The following is a 23717-nucleotide window of genomic DNA, read 5'->3' as shown; positions in this document are numbered from 1 at the left end:
AAGTATTACATTGTATGTAACATTGTATTTCGTTCGAGAGTGAAAGATTCTCGTTTCAGAAAAATCGTTTAAAAATGGAGAACGATGTAGAGGAGGCGGATATTCTATGACGCACGATCATGAAAACTATCCGCCTCGTGTATCGTTAAGACACTATTGTTCACCGCGTGTACTTTACTCGCGGTATATCGACATAATAAGCAGGGTTGGATCACCTTTGCCACCTGAGCCCCTATTACCATTCTGAAAGGAATTGCCGCGGCCTGCCACTTCTTCTCCACCCCATACGCTATGCACGATGTCCCTCCAACCGGAAATAACCACCCCGTGAAATTTCATGCGACCACCGGATGGGAAACTGTACCCTTAGGCGGGGCAATTTTTCCGTAATCACTGCCATCGTCCTCTGTTCCAATTTCTAATTACGGCGGTACGAGATTCCGTCGCGAAAAAATAAACGCGAAACAATATTCAATCCTTGATCTCGCGGGGAAAAAAAATCAGCGAGGCGCGCGAAAATTGATCAAACACACGGGTTAATTTATTAAAAAGCACAAGTGCACAGGGATTGTTCTACTCGAAAATACTCTATTCTACAAAAAAATCAGCGTGGCGATATGGACCAACCGCGCGGGTTAATTTATTAAAAAGCACAAGCGCGGAGGGGTTGGTCTATTAAAAAATAGTCCATTCGAAAGTACTTTATTCGCAGAGCAACAAAAATTGCAAGGAAATCACAGAGCAGGGGTTTAGCTGATTAAAAAACGCTCTGTGCATACGGTGAAGGATTGGAATTTTTAGAAATCAGATTGCAAAATAAATTTATAATACACTTTCTAAATGTGGGAGGGTTTGCATCTATTAGATAACGTCGTCTGGTTCACTTCCGTCCAAAAAACGCGAAACGATATTCAATCCTTGATCTAACACACGGGTTAAATTATTAAAAAGCAGAAGCGCGGAGTGGTTGGTCTATTCGTAGAGCAACAAAAATCGCAAGGAAATCACAGAGCAGGGTTTTAACCGATGAAAATTCGCTGTGTTCGTACAGCGATAGATAGCAATTTTTAGAAATCAGCTTGCAAAAATAAATTTGTAATGCACTTTGTAAATGGTAGGTTCTGTATCTATTGGATAACGTCGCCCGATTCATTTTCATCCGTTCCCAAATGGAATCTCGAGCCACGACCAGCAGCAACAACAGCATCGGAGGGGAGCAAGAGCCAGAGAGAAAGAGAGAGAGAGGAGGGGAAGAAAATTCAGATTTAGCATTGTCTCGGATTTGGCACACATCGAGGGACGATCCGCGGAGGATCGTTTCGAGAGGAAGGAATTCATTCTCTCCCTCTCTAGCGAGAATGCGCTCGAAAATCCAGTCATCGCTCGGAAAACGAGCGGAGTCATCGGTGGGACGGTTTTCTCTGGTTCGTGGGTGTGTGTAGGAGCGTGTGTAGGTTTGGAAGGATCCACGTGAACTCACGCAACACCGAAGGATCCGCCGGGACGAAGGAATCCCATATTCATAGAGTCTAAGGTGGGTCTGGTTGCTTCTTGAGCGGCTACGAACAATGACGACGCGTCTGAACGCATTGTTGCGTCGCGGATAGTGCAAGGCAACGTCCCGCGAGAACTGATAAAAGTAATGCACCAGAATGCGCCGACTGCACGCGCGCCTCCCTCTCTCTCTCTCTCTCTCTCTCTCTCTCTCTCTTTCTCTTTTACACTTTCTTTCTCGCTTTCTCTCTCTCTCTCGCTCTGTATGCCCTCCTGCGATTCTTGGCCCATTGTTGCGTGCATAACGACGGTTGCCTGGCAGCAATACTTCATTGTGCCGAGTATTCGAGAGCAACGCGAAGGAGATCCACGAGCATAGATCTCTGAACGGGGCTGAATGTAACCGGTGCGTGTTGTTGGTCTTTTAACTGGCTCGCCGGGGAGTGTGCATGCTGCGCACGTAACCATTGGGGATCCTTTCCTCTCTCCTACCACGGTTTTTCTTTTCTTTTTTACCGTTACTTTCGCTCCTCTTTTTTCTCGGTTTCCCGTTTTTCTTTCCGAAGCTATCATAATGCCCGCGATTCGATACAGTTTCCATCGATCGACCGTGTTTGAGCTTGTTTGCTGGATGAATTAGACTATCTGTTGGACCGAGAATCCTCCGAGATCTCTTTTCTCGAGACCTCTTTATTGTCGAAAAGAATTTTTACTACGTTTGTATTTAGGGAATTGTTAAAAATTGAGTGTTACACGTCTTTGACGAAATGAATATGCGGATAGAGCGGGTAATTCATCGGCTGGATAAGCCAAATACGAGGGTCAGCTAATTAGTTTTTAATCGTTCGACTCACCCTCGGAATGACGACTGAACGCCCGCTGCAGCTCCTCCTCCTCCTCCTCGTCCTCGTCGTCCTCTGTAACGGAAAAATTATTCGCATCGAGGCCGGCGAACTTTCCAGGGGAGGGAAAAGCGCGACACAGTGGAGGAAAGAGAAACGAGAGAAAAATAGAAGAGAAAGAGAAGCAGAAGAGAGAGGAGGAAGGAAACAGAAAAACAGTCGACGGGGGCTCGCTGCTCTCCGGGACAGAAAGTGAGAGAGAGAGAGAGAGAAAGAAAGAGAGAGAACAGATTTACGCAAACATTTGATAACGGTGGAAAGTATTTAGTAACACTCACGCTTAATTCCCGTTGTCCCATTATCCTGCTCGGTTACCTCCAGGACATTCTGCTCGTTCCCGTCCTCCCACTCCTCGTCTCCTGCGGAGAGAGAGACAACCGACCATTAATTCCGTCTCATTTGCATATCACCGGCCAAGAATGAAATCTGTATTTGCGCCCCGGAAAAACAGGCAAAAACAACGACCGCACAGCAACTCGCGGCACCGACACCGACACCGCAGCTAACATGAATATGGATTTCGAGTAACGCCGACCAGACGATTAATAATAAGCTCTTAGGGCAGTGACGCGACCGGCCAACGGGAATCCACGGGAAAAAGTATCGACAAGAGCCGCCCACGACTCTCTCCGATGTAATCCCATTAATTCCATTTCTTCAACCGATTTTATCCCGTGTTCCTCTTCTTCTCGCAATTAAGAACTCGACAACGATCCTGATCGACGGCCAATGCATTATTCCGGGACATTATTATTATACAATTCGCACCATATACTATTCCTGTCAAACAATTGTCTTTTACGGAATTTCTGCTTCGCTCCTACTCGTTGTAATCGATGCAAAGAATTTTCGTTCAAATAATCAGTCTAGTAATAATTTGAGAAGAATGGAAATAGGGACGTTATCGTCTTTGTAATCTACTGATTGTTATCGGTGCAAACAATTTTCGTTAAAATAATCAGTCTAGTAATAATTTGAGAAGAATGGAAACAGGGACATTATCGTCTTTGTAATCTACTGATTGTTATCGGTGCAAACAATTTATAACTAACATGAGTAGCTATTATTTAAAAGAGTAAAAAGATTGAAAGAATTTAAGGTGAAAAAGATTGAAAGAATTTAAGAGTAAAAAGATTGAAAGAATTTAAGAGTATCCCCATTCATTATTTACAATTTATCAAGATCATTGAAAAAAGAATAAAATTTTAATCTGGTTCCACTTGCAATTGATGCTGACCATTATTATTTCGCATTGATTGTGGGAAGCAGGAATAACATAAAAATTAATTTCATTCCTTTACGACTTTGTTAAATTAAAGCAACATCACGACATTCTTGACTTGTTTAAATCATTTATTGTTTTATATTTCGCTCAACGAATTTCTGCATAAATGCATAAAGATCCGCTGTCTACTAATAATCTAGAAGAATGGAAACAAGATTGAGAACAAGGCAATGTTGAGTATGTACCTTTACGTGTGACGGCTAACCTGAATGAAAAAGGCGAAAGAGTTCTTTATGAAAATACACCAATAAAAATCTAAAACAAAACGATTACATCGTATCGTTACATTGTCACGCGTGAGCCGGACTCCAGTTGCGCCAAGTAGAAACGGCGCGTAATGATCAGCCGTCCCGAAAGATGAGATCCAACGGAATCCGTAAACTCTTTGATTAATTGATTCGTAAAGTCCCCGGACGGGTGTCGTTTACAAAGAATCGCCGTGTGCACGGTGTAACATCATAAACCGTTCGAACGGTAGTAGGTATATCGTTGAAAAAAAAAAAAGCGAGAAGCGGTCAGCCCGCGAATGGGTTAATCAGTCGGCGGGGGTTGACGAACGATCTCGTTTAGGTAAAAGCTGAGGCCAGTCGGGTTTTACAAAAAAATCCGCATTCGACACCTTCGGAAATGCTGGCAATCGGCCGGAGTGGCAAGTTGCTCGACTGCGGGGGTGGTTGAACAACGAGAGAGGGAGAGAGAAAGAGAAAGGGGAACGGCGGAGGCGGGTGAATGGAAAATAACAAACGACCTGTTGGCCACGTGGACAGGGGTGTAATTTTTTAAGTTTAATTTTGTGGTCCCGCGTGACAAACGGATGGCTCCGGTATACGGCAGCCACGTCACTGCGCTCCGCGGGTATATTTCATTCCGAAAACACGGCTCGTCGTTTCGCGTTTGATGATATACAACAACGAACGGCCCGGCCGCGGCCCGACGAAGGACCGGCTCCACGGCTACACACTCGATATGCATTACGATCGACCCCTTTAGCCAAACATTCGAAAACTTCCGACGGAGCATAAATTGTCTGCACCGCGGTTAATTTCTAAGCCAGAAGCAGCCGTAAACTTAATGCTGGAATTCATGAATTATAATCTTTTTTTTATATGTATATATTTTTAAAGTACATTCTGAAGTACACTTTTCGTCAACAATTTGACGAATAAATTCCTGCCACTTAGAAAGAAAACGACTTTTCAGAGAGAGAGAGACAATCCATGCAGCCAATATAAAGGTTATAATATATATTATGTTATCAATTATAAATCGATCTTTGGAAAAAGTTGATTATTATATTGAAATTTAAGATAATGTACAGAAAATATAAAGAAAAAAATTCGAAGAACAAAATGATTAAAAATTATCGATTTTTATAGTTTCTGGTTTGCTATTGTCCAAAAAATTGGATCCTCCTCGATGAAGAAAAACTGTTTCGATTGTTCAAAGCAGTTATCGATGAGAGAAGTTCATTTCAATCATTCATAACAGTTATCGATGTGAGAGAAGTTCATTTCAATCATTCATAACAGTTATCGATGAGATAGGTTCATTTGGATCGCTCATAACAGTTATCAAAGAAAGAAATTTATTTCTATCGCTCATGCAGTTATCGATGATCGAATTTCTTCTCACTTGTTCATAATAATTATTGATGAGGAAATTCATTTTGGTTGCTTATCTAATTATTGAGTTGTCTACTCTTTTTCGGATGGAGCAAGCCTGTGAAATTCATTGAGAACAACACCAAACACCGACATCAAAGGTACCGCCCTGAGTGTCGCCTATTGTATTCCTACGTTTTGCCGAAGGTGAGGTTGCTCGGAAGAAAGATTCGGAGATGGTCAACTATAGGACGGAACGAAGCGGTCGGCAGAGATGAGACACGAAACAGCAGCGCGCGTTTCACGGGGGATGGTAATCGCGAAAGTTTGATGAGGCTGCCGGAGAAAATTCCGGCGACCATCGACTTTATTGGAAAGCCTCGGGAGAGAGAGCCAGCTGAACGTCCTCCCATAGACGGAAGGAGCATTAGCCCCGGTGACGAGAAACAACGGGCGCATCGGAGAGCAAGGGAATGGAAGCCGGTCTTAAATATTCCAGAAGACATCAGCCAAGGCACCGGTGGCAACCACCCTTCGATTGAACCTTCGCACCCTCCGCCCTGTCAGCTGTCAAGGCTTCTGTCGAGCCGGTGTGCGCGTGTCTCGCCGACGATATCAACGGTTAATGGTTCATCCATCATCGAGAACTCCGGGCACCCGGGTGAGAGGAGTTTTCCGTCGGTTCCACTTGTCCCGCTAATTGCCGCCGATTCCACCCCTAAGAACCGGATCTCTCGCGCCTACTTTGCCAATCCAGACAATATTTATTCGAGATGCTCGGGATTCTCAAAAAATAAAAGTCGAACCATCTATAAAACCCTAGATTTTTCAAAATCTTCGAAGCGACGGAGAAATGGATATACCCTAATGTTCCCTGAACGGTTTGAGACTCGATGCAAAATCTTTGGATCCTGGCATCCAACGAGTCGGTGATGGATCTAGTTTGGATCTAGGACACTTTCTGAATAAATGACCGCAGAAGATATTATTCTCGTTCTTTCGCGATTTCCGTGGCGCAGCAGTTTCGCTGGGGGGGGCGAGAACGAAGAGATCCACGGTGGATCTAGATGCGAAATCCAATCTCCCCGGTCATGGGGTTTAGCGCGTAACCCCGTGGAATACCGAGTGGCTGGTTCGTATGCTCCTCACGGCACCCCGGGACTCGATCTATCGTAAATACTGTAAACAATTCGGCGGTGAGGCCGCGGAATAGCTCGGTCGGACAATAATCGTAAAGGTAAGGGGATTGGCTATCATCTCGGGCGGGCCTGGTCCGCTTGTGTAGCTTTATGCGGCCGTGCACCTGTGTTTATGTACGATATGAGCGTAAGAAGGCACGTAATACGGTCTCCTGTCTGGTCTAGGCGGCGCGGCGCACCACGCGCTGCTGTACCAGCTCTCGGCTCGACGACCGGGACAAAGACGACGATGTAAGCTCTCGAAAATACAGCTCGGGCAATCTCGGGGCTCTCCCACAACCCCACCTCACCGTCCCGGGCAACGTTAAACGGATGTATTATTATGACCCACGTGCACCCTCGTCCCGGGGATAACTGCATATTGCGGCTTAACCCCGTACGTTGTACTTTCGATAACGCTTACAGATACATTCGTAACGGCGCGTGACGTACGTGGACTGTAAAAGGCCGGCGAGAGACCTTCCTCTCGGACCAACAACTCGCCGGGAAATGTCTCCTTCCGGTTACGAGCCCGCACAAACTCCACCACGAGCCAGTTTTCTTTCTGCTTCTTCACCGGTCGCTTTCACAGGGCTCTTCTTCGACCTACCCTTTCATCTATTTGCTTCATACAGAATTAATTGCGGCAGGACCTCGATTATCTTCGATACCTGAACTCTTTATCGCCTGAACACATTCTATATGTATAGTACAGAATTAATTAGACAACTTACTAACAAGGGAAGGACCCCGTAACTTTTTGTGAGATGATGATATATGGATCCCTAATTATGTATTCAAAATATTAGGTGTAGTTACTCAATAGTTTTAAAGATATAGACAAATAAACTTTCAAGTTTTCGAAGTTCCATTAGTCGTGTAAGCAGGTTAAGTTCAACTGTTTATATCTTTAAAACTATTGAGCAACTAAGCCTAATATTTTGCAGACATCATTAGGGATCCATATACCATCGCCTCACAAAAGATTATCAAAATCGAAGTCGGACACTTGGGGTCCTTCTCTTGCAAGTATTTAGTCTTAGAGGTTCTACTGTACTCTATTTCACACGTTCACTTTCACGTTCCCCGCGAAGGGAGCTGCTAACTAGATCTAAATGATTAATGCGGGATAGATTCAACGGATACCGGGCGAATATTCTGAATATTGAGAGCGGCGGTGGTTCTTTCGGGAACTCTTTGAAATCCACGCGGGCGTAACAGTTTTCCGGTTAATACGGAAGAGACGTATTATTATAAGCCAATCTATATGCGGCGGGACGATAACTGCATATTGAGGCTAAACCCTCCGCCGGCGTAGACCATGCTGGATCTCTCACGGAAAAGTGTTTCGAGGCAGAGCTTTCTTTTCCTCTGTGTCTGAAGATGTCAACCCGGTGAAAGCTGATTAACAGATTAGCCTATTCAAACGCGGAGTCTCGTGGAAACTCGACAATGAATCGTTCGAACAAGTGTACACTTGCTGGTCTATACAGACGAGATAGACTCGAAGCTGAAACTCTTATTCTCTGACGACTGGCTTGAAGAGACATAACCGATTAAGAGTGTGGTGATAAGCACGAAACCGAATGAAAGTACGAGATTACAAAGTCTATGGGCGGGTGTGTAACCTCGGGCAGGTTGACGCGGGGAATAAGCGTCGATGGTCCGGCTTGGGGTCAACTCGTTACGATGCCTGGAAGGTAAGAGGGGTAAAACAGCGACTGCTCCCGATTACCGGTTACGATAATCTCGCTAACGATATCTCGGGGGGATCGGCAGCAGGTCGCGGGAGTCCCGGAGACGTCGATCCCGGAGGCTGGAAGCTGTAGGAGCGGCTAGGAAGCCTGGCTGGCAGGGTTTCGAGTCATTAATCGATACGCCGTGAATAAAGGAGCGCCCTGCGGGTTATCCGGACCGACTGCTATCTCTGCTCCCCGGTTGCAGCCGCCGCCGTACGTCTTGGACTCGTGACAGGCAGCCAGACAGCCTGTGAAAGAGCCAGGGCGAGCGAGAGAGCAGCCAGCCCTTCCCAATGGTTGCTCTCCTCTCTGCTCTCTCTGCTCCGCTCTGCTCCGCTCTGCTCCGCTCTGCTCTGCTCCGCTCCGCTCTGCTCTGCGCTGCTGCGGTGGATGACTGCTCCCTGCTAGGCTGCTTCTACCGCTGCTGCTACTGCTGCTGCTGGATGGCTGCTACAAGGGAAGTCGAGCTGATTCCCGAGGGAAACGATCTCCCCCGTACACCCGCGGCCCGGCCAGCACTGACGCGGGCTCAGACTCCCACGGGACCCGGAGCATCCGCCGACGAATACCCTCTGGCTCCGACACGGTACCTGGAGCACACCCGGGATATTGCGGATAACTTTGGTGCCACCGTTCCCGGCGCACGAGTATTTCTTTTATCGATCGGTCCACCGACCGCCGGGGATCATCCGAGGACCACCGACACCGAGTCAAAGGGGAGGAATTATTGTTGCCTTCCATTCGAACGTACGAACGAAACGTAAGATGATTCTCTTCTACCGGAGACCCTCTTCCTGGATGAACAACTTCGCTAGGTTTCGACTCGAGGTTGCAGGATAGCTTTCTAGATTTCGGTGAGAGACCCTATTCGAAGTGCAGAGATCATCTACGTGGATAAAAGAAGTGTCAACTCGACTAGGTAGAAGCATTTTCCTTTGGATTCACTGTTTAGTCGAAGGGGAGGAATTATTGTCGCCTTTCAATTCGCACGTACGAGCGTACGAAAGATAATTCTCTTCTGCTCTACTAACTCTCGGAGACTCTCAAGTTGTTCATCCTGTTCCAGCTGCAGAGACAGTCTTCTTGGATAAAAACAAAAACTGTTCTTATCAACTCGACTAGGTAGAAGCATTTTCCTCCGGCTTTTGTTAGAGAAATCCTCGGAGGCTAACACTTTGACAATCTTCGACTGGCTATATGCTGCAGGTGTGAATCAGAGGGATTCGCAGGGGCATTAGCGTTCCAATAAACCGTGTCCTAGCGAAATCCAATTTCCTAAAATTGACCGCACCCTGCGGCGTAAGAGCAGCGCCGCGTCTCTGACCTTTTTATCGCAATGCGAGGCTCGTAACAAAGTGAAAGAGGGACTGTGAGGAGAAGGAGTGTAAAGAGGAGGAGGAGGGTCAAGCGGACGCAACTGGTGCACGCGACGACTGGTACAAAAGGTAGGCAACGATTGCGATTCTCGTGGCAGGCGAGACGCACAATTCGCCGCAAAAGGGACGCCGAGCCGGGGCGATCGTCGACGCGTGGCCTCGCCTCAAAGGAATACCGCATCCCGGGAATGTCTCGCCGAGAAAGAGACAACCTTCTCTCCAATCCTCTCCTCTCCTCTCCATCCTGGGGGTAGCTACGCAGCCTTCCGCATGCCGGGCACTTTTAAAACAGTCTCAAACGTCCCGAACCGCCGCCCACTTTATCTCACCGCTTGTACACTTCTTAGACGTTCCTTTTGCGACAGTGCTATACCGAGAGAACGTGCTCCGGAGACAGCACCGGCTGGCTCATCTGCCTCTCACCGTTGTCCTCGCGATGACGCGTTAACGTCGACATATCGCCGCCAACCCCATTCACTCGGCCAGAGCCGATTCATGGGTTCGCGCTCATGTGCACAAACCCGCATCTTCCATTCAACCTCTCGACGCCGACGCGCCGACCACGCGGTTCTTCTAATTTTTATAGTTGCGCGTCGCTTTATCCAAACGTTTGCCTAGCTTCTCCGACGATTTATAATCTTTGTTGTAATTCAATGATCAAGGAACGACGACGAACTCGGTATCGCTCGCACGTGTGGCAATGTAAAAGCTTCTATTATTATTAGCCACCTAAAATGTGAATAGATTATTCAGAACCTTTTGTATCTAAAGAATTGACATTCAGAGAAATTTTGTAATATCTTCTTAGAGGAACATTAACAAAGTGGTGAATATCCGGGTTCCAGGTTGGCGCTGCACAAGAGTTAAAAAATATATAAAACTCTCCCACTCCTCACATTGGTAATTGCGTAATTAATCACTGACGCCCCTCTCTTTTCCTATGCATGTAAATTCTCCCTCTCCATTTTCTTGCAATATTCTCTTCCATTTTTTACCTCATCAATTTCTTCCCATTTGCTTATCTTCAAATTCAAAGTTTTAAAAAAATATATAAAAAGAACTTTTTAAAAACAACGCCTATATGAAAATGCACTAAAAAGTCGGAGTGCGAACGCGTAGTGGAGTAGGGAGCGCTGGCGCGCGGAGTGGGGATCGCTGAACGCGATCACGTACTACCGAGCGTCGCACGGTGAGGTGTGAAGGTTAATATTAAAATTTTGTTTTCCTAGACGCACAGTTTTTTTTTAAATTTGTTTTTTTAATATTGCATTGTCATCCAGTTCTGAGTTACGTTTAAAGTTTCAAGTCTCCAGCTCATCGGCAAGTGATATAAAATTCGATTACAAGATTTGACGTATACAACAACGACGCGGCAAGCTAACATAAGCGTGGTAAAAAGGGCGGTTCTCTCGAATCATTTTGACGGCATCGAAAACCGTGTTCTCCTCGGGGCGATCTCGAGGTCTGGGAATAAACTAAACTGATTAACCGATACAATAACGGGAAATTAATCTTTTCAATTTCCGAATGGGGTGGATATCCACGTTAATTGCACCGTCGGAGGATCGTCGGTGGTTTATCGCGAAGGGAGCCGCAGCGAGCAACCCCGCGTCGTAAGTAGAAACAGACGGACCGCGACAGACAGGCATCTGGAGAACGGTATTGCCGTTCTAGCCGAGTAACCTTTACAGTTTCCCGGTGGTTTCTGGGTCGAGGTAATTTTTCTGAGAAATTCTCTTAGCTGGCAGAGTATCCGCAACTAACCCGCTCCCGACATTTCGTTCGGGCGCGTCGAATCGTTTGACCGATCGTGGTTCGATCCGCCGATGCAACGCGATGCAACGGGACGCGAACAGAGGTCCCGATGCACGCGTAATTTCGTTGTTGAAGGAACGGAGCGCAGAAATCGCGCGTTCCCGGCGAAAGCAATTCGCTGTCGTTCGATCGGATCAACAGACACCGAGAATCGCCACCACGAACTGCATGGATGCAACAGCAATAGCAACAGCATCGGCGCACCGGCCGCGCGTTCGGAGCATCACGTACACGCGGTTAGCCACGAAATAGCAAGCCCGGTCCGATAGCATTGCGAGAGCGTAGGTGATATACGGTGTCGCTAATTAATGCACGATAATGAACCTGGGCGCAACCGAAGCTGTATTAATGGATTCCAATGCCCCGTCATAACGTGGACGATCCGTAGGTACATCGGAACCGTTCGTAATTGCGTTAATGGAGGGGCCCATCTGTTTGCGCTGCCGGCTTTCGAGCTACTTCTGCTCGTCACTCGTCCACCAAATAATCGCATACCCGACCCCCGCTGAAACGGCCGTTCGATTATGCGAATTTACAGCCGACGCGATGCGACTGCCGCGCGATATATTCCCCCCAAGAAATATTCCATTTCGCTCGATCGACTTCGCGACCCTTTTACACCCCCATTTCCAGCGAAAACGCGCGGATTCACCGTTCAGTTTTACACCAATTGCAGCCTGACCCCTTAGCAAGCTGTTAATTCGAGTGGTGGCTCTGTGGCGCCACTAAACATTGCTATATCGGTATTCAAAATATTGCTTGCACTATTAAATACGTTAAATATGTGTTCTATGAGCTATTATATCAATTTCAAACCTATCAAATTTAAAAAAGATCACAGAGAATAAAATATTCTAGTTCGAACAAACGTTTAATTTTCAAGTTAAAATAGCTCTGTGAGCAAAGGGTTAATATACAACAATCCAAAATACTGTCAATTTACATTTCGATCGAACAAGTTTGTGCAAAATATTTGATCTCGTGAAGAAACGAGCGAGTAAGAAGTTTCGCGAGGTAGGAAGATCATAACGAACATAATTTAAAAAAATAAAAGATAATTGATTGTGGGGGAAAAAGTTGTCGAATTGAAAAAATCGTGAATAGCGTATCGGCACACCCGGTGCATCGACTGAATGCCGGCGCTACGGAGAAATAATCGAATGCGAATTTTTTAACGATCACCTTCGGATACCGTATTAATGTTGGATGTTAATATATTCGATATTATATCGGAATATTCGCGAGCCTCTGATCGTATGAACGTAAAGCTGGCCGCAATGGCTAGAATCACTGCGCATTATGCTTCAGGGTCGTGATTGTAATTTGCGCGTGTCGCGCGAATGCATAATAATAATCTCCTAATTAACGCATGGACCCAGACGATTATTCGCGGTTTCGTTCAGCGGATCGAAGACTTGCTGACTTTCGTTTGCGGTTCTGATTGGGAATAAATTGTTCCGTTCCCCCGTTGGTAGACCGCGGTCTTCCGGGCGGTTTATATTTATAGATAAATGCCGAGGCTGAAACTATTACAAACAGACAGCGGATCTTTATGCAAAACAAAAATGTTCTACCTGATTTGCAACAAACTGCTATGAAATGGAAAATTGTTTTCTTACTTAATATGTTGAATAGGTTGAAGATAGTATAACAGTATTTTTATATTCTTCTAATGTTTTCACCGTTTTTAATTACACCTACTCAGTTTTGTCATTAATGCATACAATCCGCTGTCTAATTATAAACCTTTGCACTCTAACACTAACTAATACAACTAATAAACAATTGCAACTAATACACTGGTGACCTTACATCTTTTTAACACCTCCACTGTTTTAAATTGTACGTACCCATTTTTGTTATACATGCATAAAATCCGCAGTCTATTGATTAGATACCAACATATTCAATAATGTAAACATTATTTTGAATAATGGCAATTTTTAATGGCGACTCTGAGTCACCACTCAAGTGTTAAGGGTTCAAAATTCCGGAACTCCGGAAAGAACGCTCACGCCAGAAAAAAAAGACTCAAAGATTTGAGGAACTTTGAGAAAACAGATCCTTGTTGGACACTATGAAGATACCATAGGGGATCTTGCAAACGGTCCTCCGACTTTTAATGGCAATCGATGAATGATTATGCAATTCGGGAAAGACTGGTCCGCGGGACCTCGAGACGACGCGACGCGGTACAATGTAAATTTCCAGCTTACGGTTTTAATCCCTTTAACCGCGTCTCCCCTAAAACTTAATCCACTATTAGTTTTTGCAGTGACAGCCCTAATTCCTGCCCGGTGGTTATAGTGATTATAATGCAACTTCTAACTAGGATTAAGTTGGCGGCTGTTCGTTAAATTATTATGCGAGCCGTGCCACGAACGACACGACGCCGCTCGAAAAGTAGGCGGTGCTCGGGCGCGGACGCGGAGAATGCGAATTTCTTCGACGAATATTTCAAAAACCAAGACACACACAGACACACACCGTGAGATTTCGCGCGGGCGAAAATGTCCGAAGTCTGCTCCGAGCACGCCAGTGAAATAAAAACGTGCCAACGACTCGACTCGTGCTCCAGAAAAGTATAAAAGCCCCTGAAACTAATCGAACTTTCAAATTAAAGAAAATGCCCTCAAAATGGACGATCTAAGATAAAATGAGATCGTGATCACTGGATCTTTGTGCATTTACTGGCGTATGAAAATCTTCAAAGAAGGAGAGAGTATAAAATTCGACAGAATTTTATACAATTTCTATTTGTTTTGGATCTACAAGGGCTGTTTCCATTAAAAATAGAATTTTATTTCATTCCGCTTTTTTAAAATTTGTCTACAAAAATCGGAAAATGCATAAACATCCACGTATACGAGGCAAGACGACCTTAAGAAACCATTCAACCAGTAAACAAATTGGAAATTCATAGGTACAGTGTTCCCGCGATTGATGTGACTTTCGGGCATGCGGATGATGTGACTTTTTTATCCCCACTATTAGGGGGTTCCCCCTTGGGCGGTCGATCGCGCTACAAGGAAATTAAGGTATCAGGATTGTTTAAATTGGAGTTTTATGATACTCGATGTATTATATCATTCTCAGGTATGGAATATCATTAGTACAATACAACAATTTCTCGCTTAGCACCGTTGTTTACCCAGGATCGTCGTTTACACCTGGAAAAGTTATCCAAGAAATCTATGTGCGGCACACACGTAAAAAACGCAGTACCAATTCGTTTCCCGAGACTCGATACCCCCCAGGTTCTCACAACAATCGCGGGAACACTGTAGTTTTCTTTTAGATTCGCCACTAGGCCCACCGCGCGGCCATCACAAGACCACCGAGCATCCGTCGACACCCCCGTGGCACCCCCATGAAAGCAGGGGGGTGCGGACTCGCATCAACGCCCGGTCCCGCGACGACGGGAACAGGAAAGAAAAGCGGAAATAGCGGACGAAAACTCGCCGTAGACGAGGCGGAACGTTAGACGAAGATGCGCGGGTTCCGGGAGTGGGGAGGATAGAGTGAGAGGTAACGCGGGGGTGAAGGAAAGGAGGAGAAGAGGGACCGTGGGGGTTGAAATAAAAGAAACGGGCGGGAAAGGCCAACGGGATGAAGCAAGTGAGAAAATAGTAAAAGCGAGATAGGAGGGGAACACAGCAGCGCGACCAGAATTGGATAGGATAGGAGAACTGGTGATTACAGAGGCCGGGAATTCCGTGGGGAGAGGCACCGGTCCCGCGGGTTTCCACCTAATTCCATCCTGGCTGACTACTGACTCTGTCTCCCTCTTTTCATCTTTCTCTTTCCATCCCGTTTCTCTCCATCTACCGCGGGCAGCCACTCTACGCGAGCTTTCTCTCTTTCTCCCTTCGCGAGCCTCCCTCTCTTCCCACACCCCTTCAGCCCTCTCTCTCTCTCTCTCTTTTCTCCTTTCCTCTACTGTGCTGCTTCTTCCACTATCTCACTCTGTACCGGGTGGTCCGTCATCGCCGGGGAAAAAATAACTGTACCAATATCTTTCGCGCACTCGCCAACGCACCCCCGTATTTTTCCACCAGGTGCTCGCCCTGACCCTCACAAGACTGATTCGCAGTCTTCATTCCGTCGCTCAAAATCATTTCGACTGAGCTCTCGCTCCGTGCACAAAGTCGAACATTCGGAGTTGAAATTTTCAGTGTTCCTCAAAGAATTTTAACTTCGCCGGAATACAATGCGGATTAAAGTTCGAGGAGGATCTTAAAACAGTGTGTTGGTAAATACACTTTGTATGCACCGATGCTTCATAAATAAAGCAATAAGAATTTACGCAACGAATGACAACATGTTTATGAGAACCGCGTGACCTTCATTTGAAAATCTTCAAATTATGCAAGAAGCTCTGACCATACGATAAGCCGCCCCACTGTGTAGATAAAAATATTCAAGAATTTCATGATATACAATTTTAATTGCATGTTGTCCACATTTTACTTGGGGGAAAAAACAGGATTAGTAAATGACGCGATTCGAATCACTGCAGCGACATCTCTAGCGACGCAGCACGTGACCCGCGTCTCCAATATTTGCATCGAGCGAATTCGAGCAAGTATAATCCCCATGAAAAACTTCAAATTAGTAAAAAAAAAAGCCAAGTACATGATAAAGTCGTGGGCGAAAAAGAGTATTATCAAAAAAAGATTTAAATATTTAAACTAAGGTCAATTCTAAGATCACTGATCGACACCTCTCGCAAGCTTTCAGATAAATTGTCTTAAAACATTTTGAAGTTTTTTATGGAGATCTCGCTGATTTTTTCAAAGATAATTTGCATGGGGAATGCCTTAATATTCTTAAACCATCAGCTGTGTCAGTGTTGAGCAATACAAAATTTAAATAACAAGTTATTTGTTATTTGAGCGAGTCTAACTGAATTATTTAAAATAATACAGTTAAATGTTATTTACGAATACAATTTCAATTATTATTTGTATTAACAAAAAATGAATTAAATTGTATTTTTTTATAGGCGGCTAGGCCCTTCGGACTGATCCAAAAGAGTTGCTATAGCAGACAAAAAACGCGCACGTGTTCATTCTATAAAAAAAATACAAGAAATAAGAGAAGACCAAAAACTATTTGTTTGATTTCCACCTCAATTCAAATAATAAATAATATTTTATTTGCAAATAAGAAGTAACAATTTATTTAAATAGAAAGTTATTATTTGCAATTAAAATCACACGTTTATTTATTATTTAATTATTTATTATTTAAAATAAAATTTGCCCAACACTGAGCTGTGTATTTTTCAATAAGCCTTTGGCGCTGCACGTATTTAACATTGAATCACAATTCAATTTACACCACAATTAACACCATTCGTTAAGTATATTCTCGATGTAATTGGAGGATATAATAAATATTGATGAACATATGTGCTTGGCCTCTAGATTCATCAATATTTATTATATTCTCCAATGTTACATCGAGAATATACTTCGAGGAACAATGCTCTCTGTTTTTCCGTCTACGCACCTCAAGGACCCGATAAACTGAGAACGGCACGTGCCATCAGCCACGAATTCGCAAACACGAAAGAAAAAACAAACGTGAAGCGACGGCGCAATACATTGTGCCATCGATTCGCAAGATCAACGAGGCTTTTGCAATTTTCAGCCGCAGTCTTTACGCTTTCGTTTGATTCTCTCTAACGCGCGCGAATTCGAAATTCTAATAAAAGTGTCATGGCGCTATTGCGCGCCAATTTAGAACTAGAAGTTTGTCCGTAAAATTATAAATATACATACGTGTGTTGGATAGATCGATTTACTTACAGTCAGATTTTCGAGAGTTGTTTCAACTTTTAAAAATCAAACTACAGCTGTACATACGTATAATTCGTATAATAATTACTAGTGTGCGGATTTCATGCATTTATAAAAAAAGTGGGTTAAGAGAATTTAGAAAACTAGAGGTTAAGAGAATTTACAAAAACCAATGCATTATTTTCAAATCACTAAAATTATTTAAAAATTTCCTGAGCTTCTGTTTTTTAAGAACATTTTTATTTTGCATGAAGATCCGCAGTCTAATAATTATTACTAATATATTATTGTGTACGTGTAACTGCAATGTTAATAAAGAAAAATGTTTCATTTTTTATTGCGGCCCCGAATTAGTTTATAATGCTTAACGAGGCCGTTGGTGGCGAACGAGTTTGACATGGCTGTAGTAGAAGATTCCGATGTCGATGATGGCGGAAAGATCGAATAAAACGTAGAAAAATAAATGAGAAATGCTTTGTGATTTATTTTCTAGAAATGCTGTAGTATAAAACTTGATAGAATTTAGTACGATTTTGATTTGTTTTGGATTTAGAAAGGCTGTTCCCATGAAAGATAGAATTTCATTCCATACCACTGTCTTACAATTTGTCATGCAGTATCTCCTACAATATGTATATAAATCCTCAATAGTCCTACAATACTCTAAAAATTGTAAATTCCATAAACATCCGCAGGGGATGTGTACTCACGTTTGAGAGATCGCGGTTTCGCCTGTTTCCTCCTGGACATAGCAGCGTGGCGTTGGTCGGTCCGCTGGCCGGATCGCCAATGACAGCTCAGCAGTAACGTGGATCCAGTCACATTTCGCACTTCCCTCGGAAACTCGATATTCCGCGCACTGGAAACGACGTCCGTCGCGAAACCGCACCGTTAACAAAACCTGGCCAGCGGTCCGTGGTGCGCGAGACACGCAACCGTTAATGAAACTGTCGCGGGAGCGTGGACGCGACGAGGTACGACATCGCGCGAATTCGAACGAGGAAAAAGTATCCGGTTACCCGCGCGAAGTTACCATGGCGACGCCGAGTAACATCTCGCTGCGACAAGTCGAGCGAAGAACCGTGTTTATCACGTTCGATGCCACATCGTTCGTCTCAACTATTCGCCGGTTCAGTGTTCGCCAATTATTTCGACGTACAGAAATGTGGCGAGCGAACTTCGATTTGTTTATCGACGTGTTTATAGGGTGAACGGTTCGTGCACCGGAAACCACGTGGCTCCAATTCAAACTCGCGTGTACACACGATCCAACATGTCGCAACAGATACGGACGAACAACAAGCGCGGCTCGAAAGTCGCGCGACGAATGACTGCGTATCTGATACCGCGAACAGCCTGGCGCAGAGAACCACTGGGAAGGCACTGCGCATGCTCCACCCTCGCTGATAGCGTCCCTGCGCAATCCTTTCTAATCTCGCGTCAACCCTCGTACAGGCAACTGTCTCTACAGCGACGCATGCAAACAATTCTGCAACATTTGCGCACTGTTTTTTAGGAAGAACAACTGAAACACGATTGTAGTCATTATAACCGTCCACCCACTAACGTGTAGACTGTCCGAGATAACTGGAGCGAGAGCTGGACAACTATTATGACTATAAGCGTTCAGATTACAGTTCCTCATATAACTGATCACACACACACACTTTAAATTGGAATAACTTTTTTATAAATGGACTAGAAGTAAGGTTAGAAGGATTAAATTAGTAAATGACGTCTAATAAATAGGTGAAAAACTTTTTTAGCTGGGCTAGTAACGAAAATTTAAATGATAATGTGTTCAAAAGCGGTAAAAATTGCAATTTCTCGTGATTTTCGGCCTGCAACTGCCATTTTTACCACCTTTGATTGCAATTCGTAAACCAATTAACCAATTTCAATGGAATTTTCAGAATATAAATAATTTATACGAGTTTACAAAACTCATCTATTAAATTTATGATTTAAAGTGTAATCTGTGATCGGTTTTGTGCGTAACTGTGTATATGATACGATATGATATCAATTTATCTATCGAAATCTTCAAGTGCATTTTTCACCTGTTTCATTTATACTTCGGCTAAACACACGTCCGATTCCAAAGCCACAGTCAGAAACATATATTTATGTAGATGTTTATCCTCTAACTTCAATTCAAAAAAATGTTAATTACTAGACCGAGGATCTTTATGCAAAATAAAAATATTCTGCATCGATTGTATAAAAGCAGTAGTTGAATAAAAACTTATTTCACTTGAGCACAACATGACGATATTCTTAGACTTTTTATATTTTCAACTGTTTTACATTTCACCCAGTTGATTTCTTCACAAATGCATAAAAATCTGATTACCTTCCTTTGACGATTCGTCTTCCATCACTTCCATGAAATCGTCCGCCGGAGTTTAGGTGATTTCAATGATGCATTATATGTCTCACAGACGAGCGCCTGTGATTATATCTCGGAGAAGGAATTCTGCATTGCCGACACGAACAAAACAAATCGCCAGTCGTCCTGTATTGTACAAACAGATAAGTTCACTGTTATGACAGCTCGACGATTGATTTTGTTTTGGATTCAGTGAAATCAAAATACAATACACTGCGGCATAATCAGTTCGTTTATCTGATCTCTCGTCAGTCGGATATAAATTCGTCACAATCGTTACTTTCTACGTATCCACGGCGACGACTTTTGAACAGGTTAGAATTTAGACAATCCGTAATAAATGGTGTTAATCCTCGAACGCAGAGTCATTCTAACTTCACTGTCACTGTTATCGCGTTTACTTATTCAATTACTCATTTACTGATATGACAAGTAAAATGTCATTTTGAAACGCTATTTAACGCTAAATTTTATGATCAAGTCTTTCTTGAAATCTTTGTGTACTGAAAATGTTACTATGATCAAAATATTGCCTGTGTTTTAGTCGTTCCAAGGTTAACAAAATGTTGAACAAAATGTAGGCTATAGATATCTTATTTGCAACTTTCACAATTAAAGATACACCATGCTGTTGCTCGAACGTATCCCGGATCAAATTGGATATTTGGTTATGAATGAGGACGGAGCCGTATTAACGGTAATTATTCTGTTAATACAAAAAAGGAACATAAAAGGTACATGTTGATCAATATACTTTGTTGTTTCAGTCTGGAGGTGAATTAGAAAATGACGAAAGGATTGCAAACGTCATCTTGGGCCTAGTCACGCTGACAAATAAAGTCGATCCTAAGGGATTTCCCAGCAACGAAGCATTCGACAAGATATCCATAACGTATCCAGACCATTGCTATGTTATTTGTCTTTCAAACAAAAAGATCCATGTAGTTAAGAAAAGATTGGTTTCCGCAACTACTGCAGTTGTAGAGCAATTGCCTCTTGTTGATTTATAAATGAAATTATTCTAAGACTGTACAAAGTTAAGATTGTGTATAAACATATAAACACAAAACTATTTCCAATAAATAAGAAGAATGTAAGATAATTTTGAAGATCTGTTACCATAAATAAAATCGTATGAAAACACAGAAAACATTTTCTTTCTTACACGGACTTTGTTACCGCAATTATAAATATGGTACACAGTTAACAGAATGGTATAAATTGTATTGATTACAGATATAATTTACAATATATTACACGAGCTATACTCTTGAGAAATACTATGACTCGTCCGTATCGGAACTATCGTAAGTGACCAATGACGTACTCAGCGTGCTGGTCACCGGTTTCGATGACGATGGTTGTACCTTCAATTCCGGAAGTTTTGGTATTTCATTCTTATGTTTCTTCGCGTTGCTTGTCGAAGCCAATAGCGATAATTTTTGTAGCTTGTCTTTCGTACGTACAATAGAAACCAATCGTTTCAAAGGATGAGGTTTCTTTTCTTCACCTGTAATACGTGAAACAAGTATTGTAATCGCCAGAGAATATGAGTTACTTAAATTACCATACTTTTCTTGTTCATCAGCAACTTTGCTAGCTTCACATCGTCTTCGTGTTCGTTCACCAAATCAATATTCAACCCATTCTTCTTGAGCAGCATGTGGTCGATACCTTGCTTCTTTTGTAACTCTCTTTTTCTCGTCTGGAATTCAGTATATGTGAATGCAATAAATCAATAATCGAATGCTGACACTATAATGCTAATTGTGACGGTTTGTCATGATTTTATGCATTCATGGCAAAAATGAAGGAACAAATTTTTATGTGGCTCTTGTAAATACAACATACCCGAAACGCAGAACGTAGTTCGCAATTCGAAGTGTAATCATCTTTCCATGTAGCTTCGTTAAGTGCTATCGCACTTTCTAAGGAAGTATCACGCGACTTTGCTGTCTTCTTGTCCTCTATACCATGCTCCAATTTATACATCGCATCGTCGTAAAGTCTACAAGACACTTCTTTGGTCTCTGGTACTATCTGATCATTTTCTTTTGGGTCCCATCTATTTTCTTGTCGTCTAGCTCCACTAACTATCACGTAATCTAGATTCTGCAAAACAAGATCCATTCGTGAGACATTGTATAATTAGACTGTAGATCTTTATGCAAAATAAAAATTGTCTGTATCGATTGCAAGGAATAGAAACATTCCATACATCTTTAATTTTTAAAATCTCCCTACAATTTTGAATTTCGTCTACTCAATTTTGCTATAAATGCATAAAGATCTGCAGTCTATTAATAATTAATCTGCAGATTACTAATTTCTAGCGGAACCTACCGCTGGATCAGTTTTGATCTCGAAATGATTATCGCACAGATGACATTTCATACGAAACTGGTACAAAGGTGTGCTATAATACATTCCAACTTTCTTTTTCTCTGCATTATAACGTACACCCATTCCTATGTGATTGCCGCATCCATCGCACCATATATTGTATGGCATCTCAAATCTGATGATAAGGATACCCATGTGTAATTTACGTGCTCTCTCACGTAACGCATGGGTACCCAGAAATTTATTGAGTCCTCCAACCTTCGGATCATAATCGGGTGGGTAATATAAGTTCGTACCTTTACGTTCACCCATTGTGCCCTGAAAATTAAACGAATCCTTCAAACTCTAGCATAGTGTTGTCATTTTGTATTTATCTGTCAAAATCGTCAACACATCAAAAATATAAACGATCAAATTTCAATGGCAAACACGAATAATATTGCTATCGTATCATTGCTCTAAAATTTATAATTCGTACCTTGCTTTTTTACTACGTGTCTGCAAAAAGAGTGGATTCTTTCAAATCTAAATGTAGTTAACCTCACTCGTATTCGCTCGCCTCCACACTCCACCCACCTTCACCCGTCTAATGACTGAAACAAAGTGTCTGTTTACAGATGTGTGGCAATTGTGGCAAATGAAGATTTCTGTCGACGGTACATATTGTATTGGCCGGCACGGTGCTGCCCCCTAGTCTAAGTTTTAGCCTGGACCAGAACCTATATACATCATCCCGTTCCCTCGGAGGTATATTGCTATTGAAAGTCTATTCTGCATTTCCCAATTGGAAATATTTATAAATCATCATTAACAATCGAGCTATTAATAAATCTTCTATCGATTCTATTCTATCTTCCGTCCTTTCCCCTCTACTGTAAAATCATATGACTCTCCTTGTTGGATACCTCTTTGTCCATCATGCTTTTCCTAATACGTACTAGAGGATTCGAAGTCGCGCAGAAAAGTAGGTGGCACGAGCAAGCATCTACTATCCTTGTTAAACACCATCGTTGTCCTTGTCTTACACATGGGAGAGATAGAGAAAATAAGTTCACGAACTCACCGCTGTAAATGGCGCCACTATCGCGCTACCTAATTGTAAGTTCAAAAATTTTCATTCTTTCTAACAATAAGTGAATCTTTTCAGATACATTATTCCGAGTATGAACCGTGTCGATAGATTCTAACCTATAACGATGGATAAAAGAAGTATTGTCAATGTTATTTCGGCCTGCACTTTAGGCTGAAGCTTCTTTTAAGAAATGGTATATATTTTTGAGCACATAAATTGTTACGCTTACTGAAAACAAGAGAAGATACATTTACATATGCATTTACATTTATACGTATTACATATTACAACATCTATACATACATTTTTTATATTTTCAAGGTCAATCGTCTCTTCGTTTATGACGCAACTTTGAGAGCAGGTCCTCCACGACTTCGAATTTGTAATTCGTAAACGAAAGAAACGTTTTCATTAGGTAGGGTAGGAAGGAATAGCCGGGAAACCGACTTGACCAGTTTTTCACGGGGAATCCTTGAACGCGTTCGCTCGCTCGGCGTAGTTACGTCGGAAATGTTGAGCATTCGTGACGTATACGGAATTTCCCCGACCAAACAGAACTTACGATCTCCTACGATCCGTAACCCGTTCGGATGGAAAATATCCTGATCCTAAATCGCGTCACGATTCCAACGCTACATTTTCAGCGATTAGATGTCCCGTAGCGAGCTAATACATCCTGCTCGCAACAATTGTTTCGAGTAGCAACAAACTGGGTACAT

General features: G+C 43.0%; 3 protein-coding genes across 3 annotated transcripts in view; 1 reads left to right on the top strand and 2 right to left on the bottom strand.

The window, feature by feature from the left end:
• The window catches only part of L (zinc finger protein Lobe), a 121577-nt gene extending 101866 nt beyond the window's left edge, over positions 1–19711 (bottom strand). The window contains exons 1-4 of the mRNA XM_076436139.1: positions 19548–19711; positions 17905–18683; positions 2675–2755; positions 2349–2411 (exon numbers count right to left, since the gene is read on the bottom strand). Of these exons, the coding sequence (XP_076292254.1) occupies positions 2349–2411; positions 2675–2755; positions 17905–17944 (184 nt within the window). The 5' untranslated portion in view covers positions 17945–18683; positions 19548–19711. The remainder of the gene's footprint in view (positions 1–2348; positions 2412–2674; positions 2756–17904; positions 18684–19547) is intronic.
• Positions 19677–20733, top strand: Lamtor4 (Late endosomal/lysosomal adaptor, MAPK and MTOR activator 4). The gene is made up of 3 exons (XM_076436144.1): positions 19677–19897; positions 20202–20280; positions 20351–20733. The coding sequence occupies exons 2-3, from the start codon at positions 20209–20211 to the stop codon at positions 20591–20593; spliced, it is 315 nt and encodes a 104-aa protein (XP_076292259.1). The 5' UTR covers positions 19677–19897; positions 20202–20208; the 3' UTR covers positions 20594–20733.
• Positions 20734–20786: 53 nt separating this feature from the next.
• LOC143214766 (coiled-coil domain-containing protein 130 homolog) lies at positions 20787–22564 on the bottom strand. The gene is made up of 5 exons (XM_076436143.1): positions 22405–22564; positions 21927–22244; positions 21435–21695; positions 21156–21288; positions 20787–21093 (listed from the first exon to the last, which is right to left on the bottom strand). Exons 2-5 carry the CDS (start codon positions 22236–22238, stop codon positions 20864–20866), a joined length of 936 nt encoding a protein of 311 aa, XP_076292258.1. The 5' UTR covers positions 22239–22244; positions 22405–22564; the 3' UTR covers positions 20787–20863.
• Between the last annotated feature and the right edge of the window lie 1153 nt (positions 22565–23717).

Source organism: Lasioglossum baleicum, chromosome 13, assembly GCF_051020765.1.
Source record: "Lasioglossum baleicum chromosome 13, iyLasBale1, whole genome shotgun sequence".
Taxonomy (NCBI): domain Eukaryota; kingdom Metazoa; phylum Arthropoda; class Insecta; order Hymenoptera; family Halictidae; genus Lasioglossum; species Lasioglossum baleicum.
This window is presented reverse-complemented; position numbering and strand designations above follow the sequence as displayed.

Excerpts from the sequence above, each read along its gene's own strand:
- Lamtor4 (XM_076436144.1), top strand. The coding sequence starts at position 20,209 with ATGCTGTTGCTCGAACGTATCCCGGATCAAATTGGATATTTGGTTATG. Across the intron at positions 20,281-20,350 it reads AGGACGGAGCCGTATTAACG|TCTGGAGGTGAATTAGAAAA; the intron begins GTAATTATTCTG and ends TTGTTGTTTCAG.
- LOC143214766 (XM_076436143.1), bottom strand. The coding sequence starts at position 22,238 with ATGGGTGAACGTAAAGGTACGAACTTATATTACCCACCCGATTATGAT. Across the intron at positions 21,289-21,434 it reads AACTACGTTCTGCGTTTCGG|ACGAGAAAAAGAGAGTTACA; the intron begins GTATGTTGTATT and ends ACTGAATTCCAG. Across the intron at positions 21,094-21,155 it reads GTTGCTGATGAACAAGAAAA|GTGAAGAAAAGAAACCTCAT; the intron begins GTATGGTAATTT and ends CACGTATTACAG.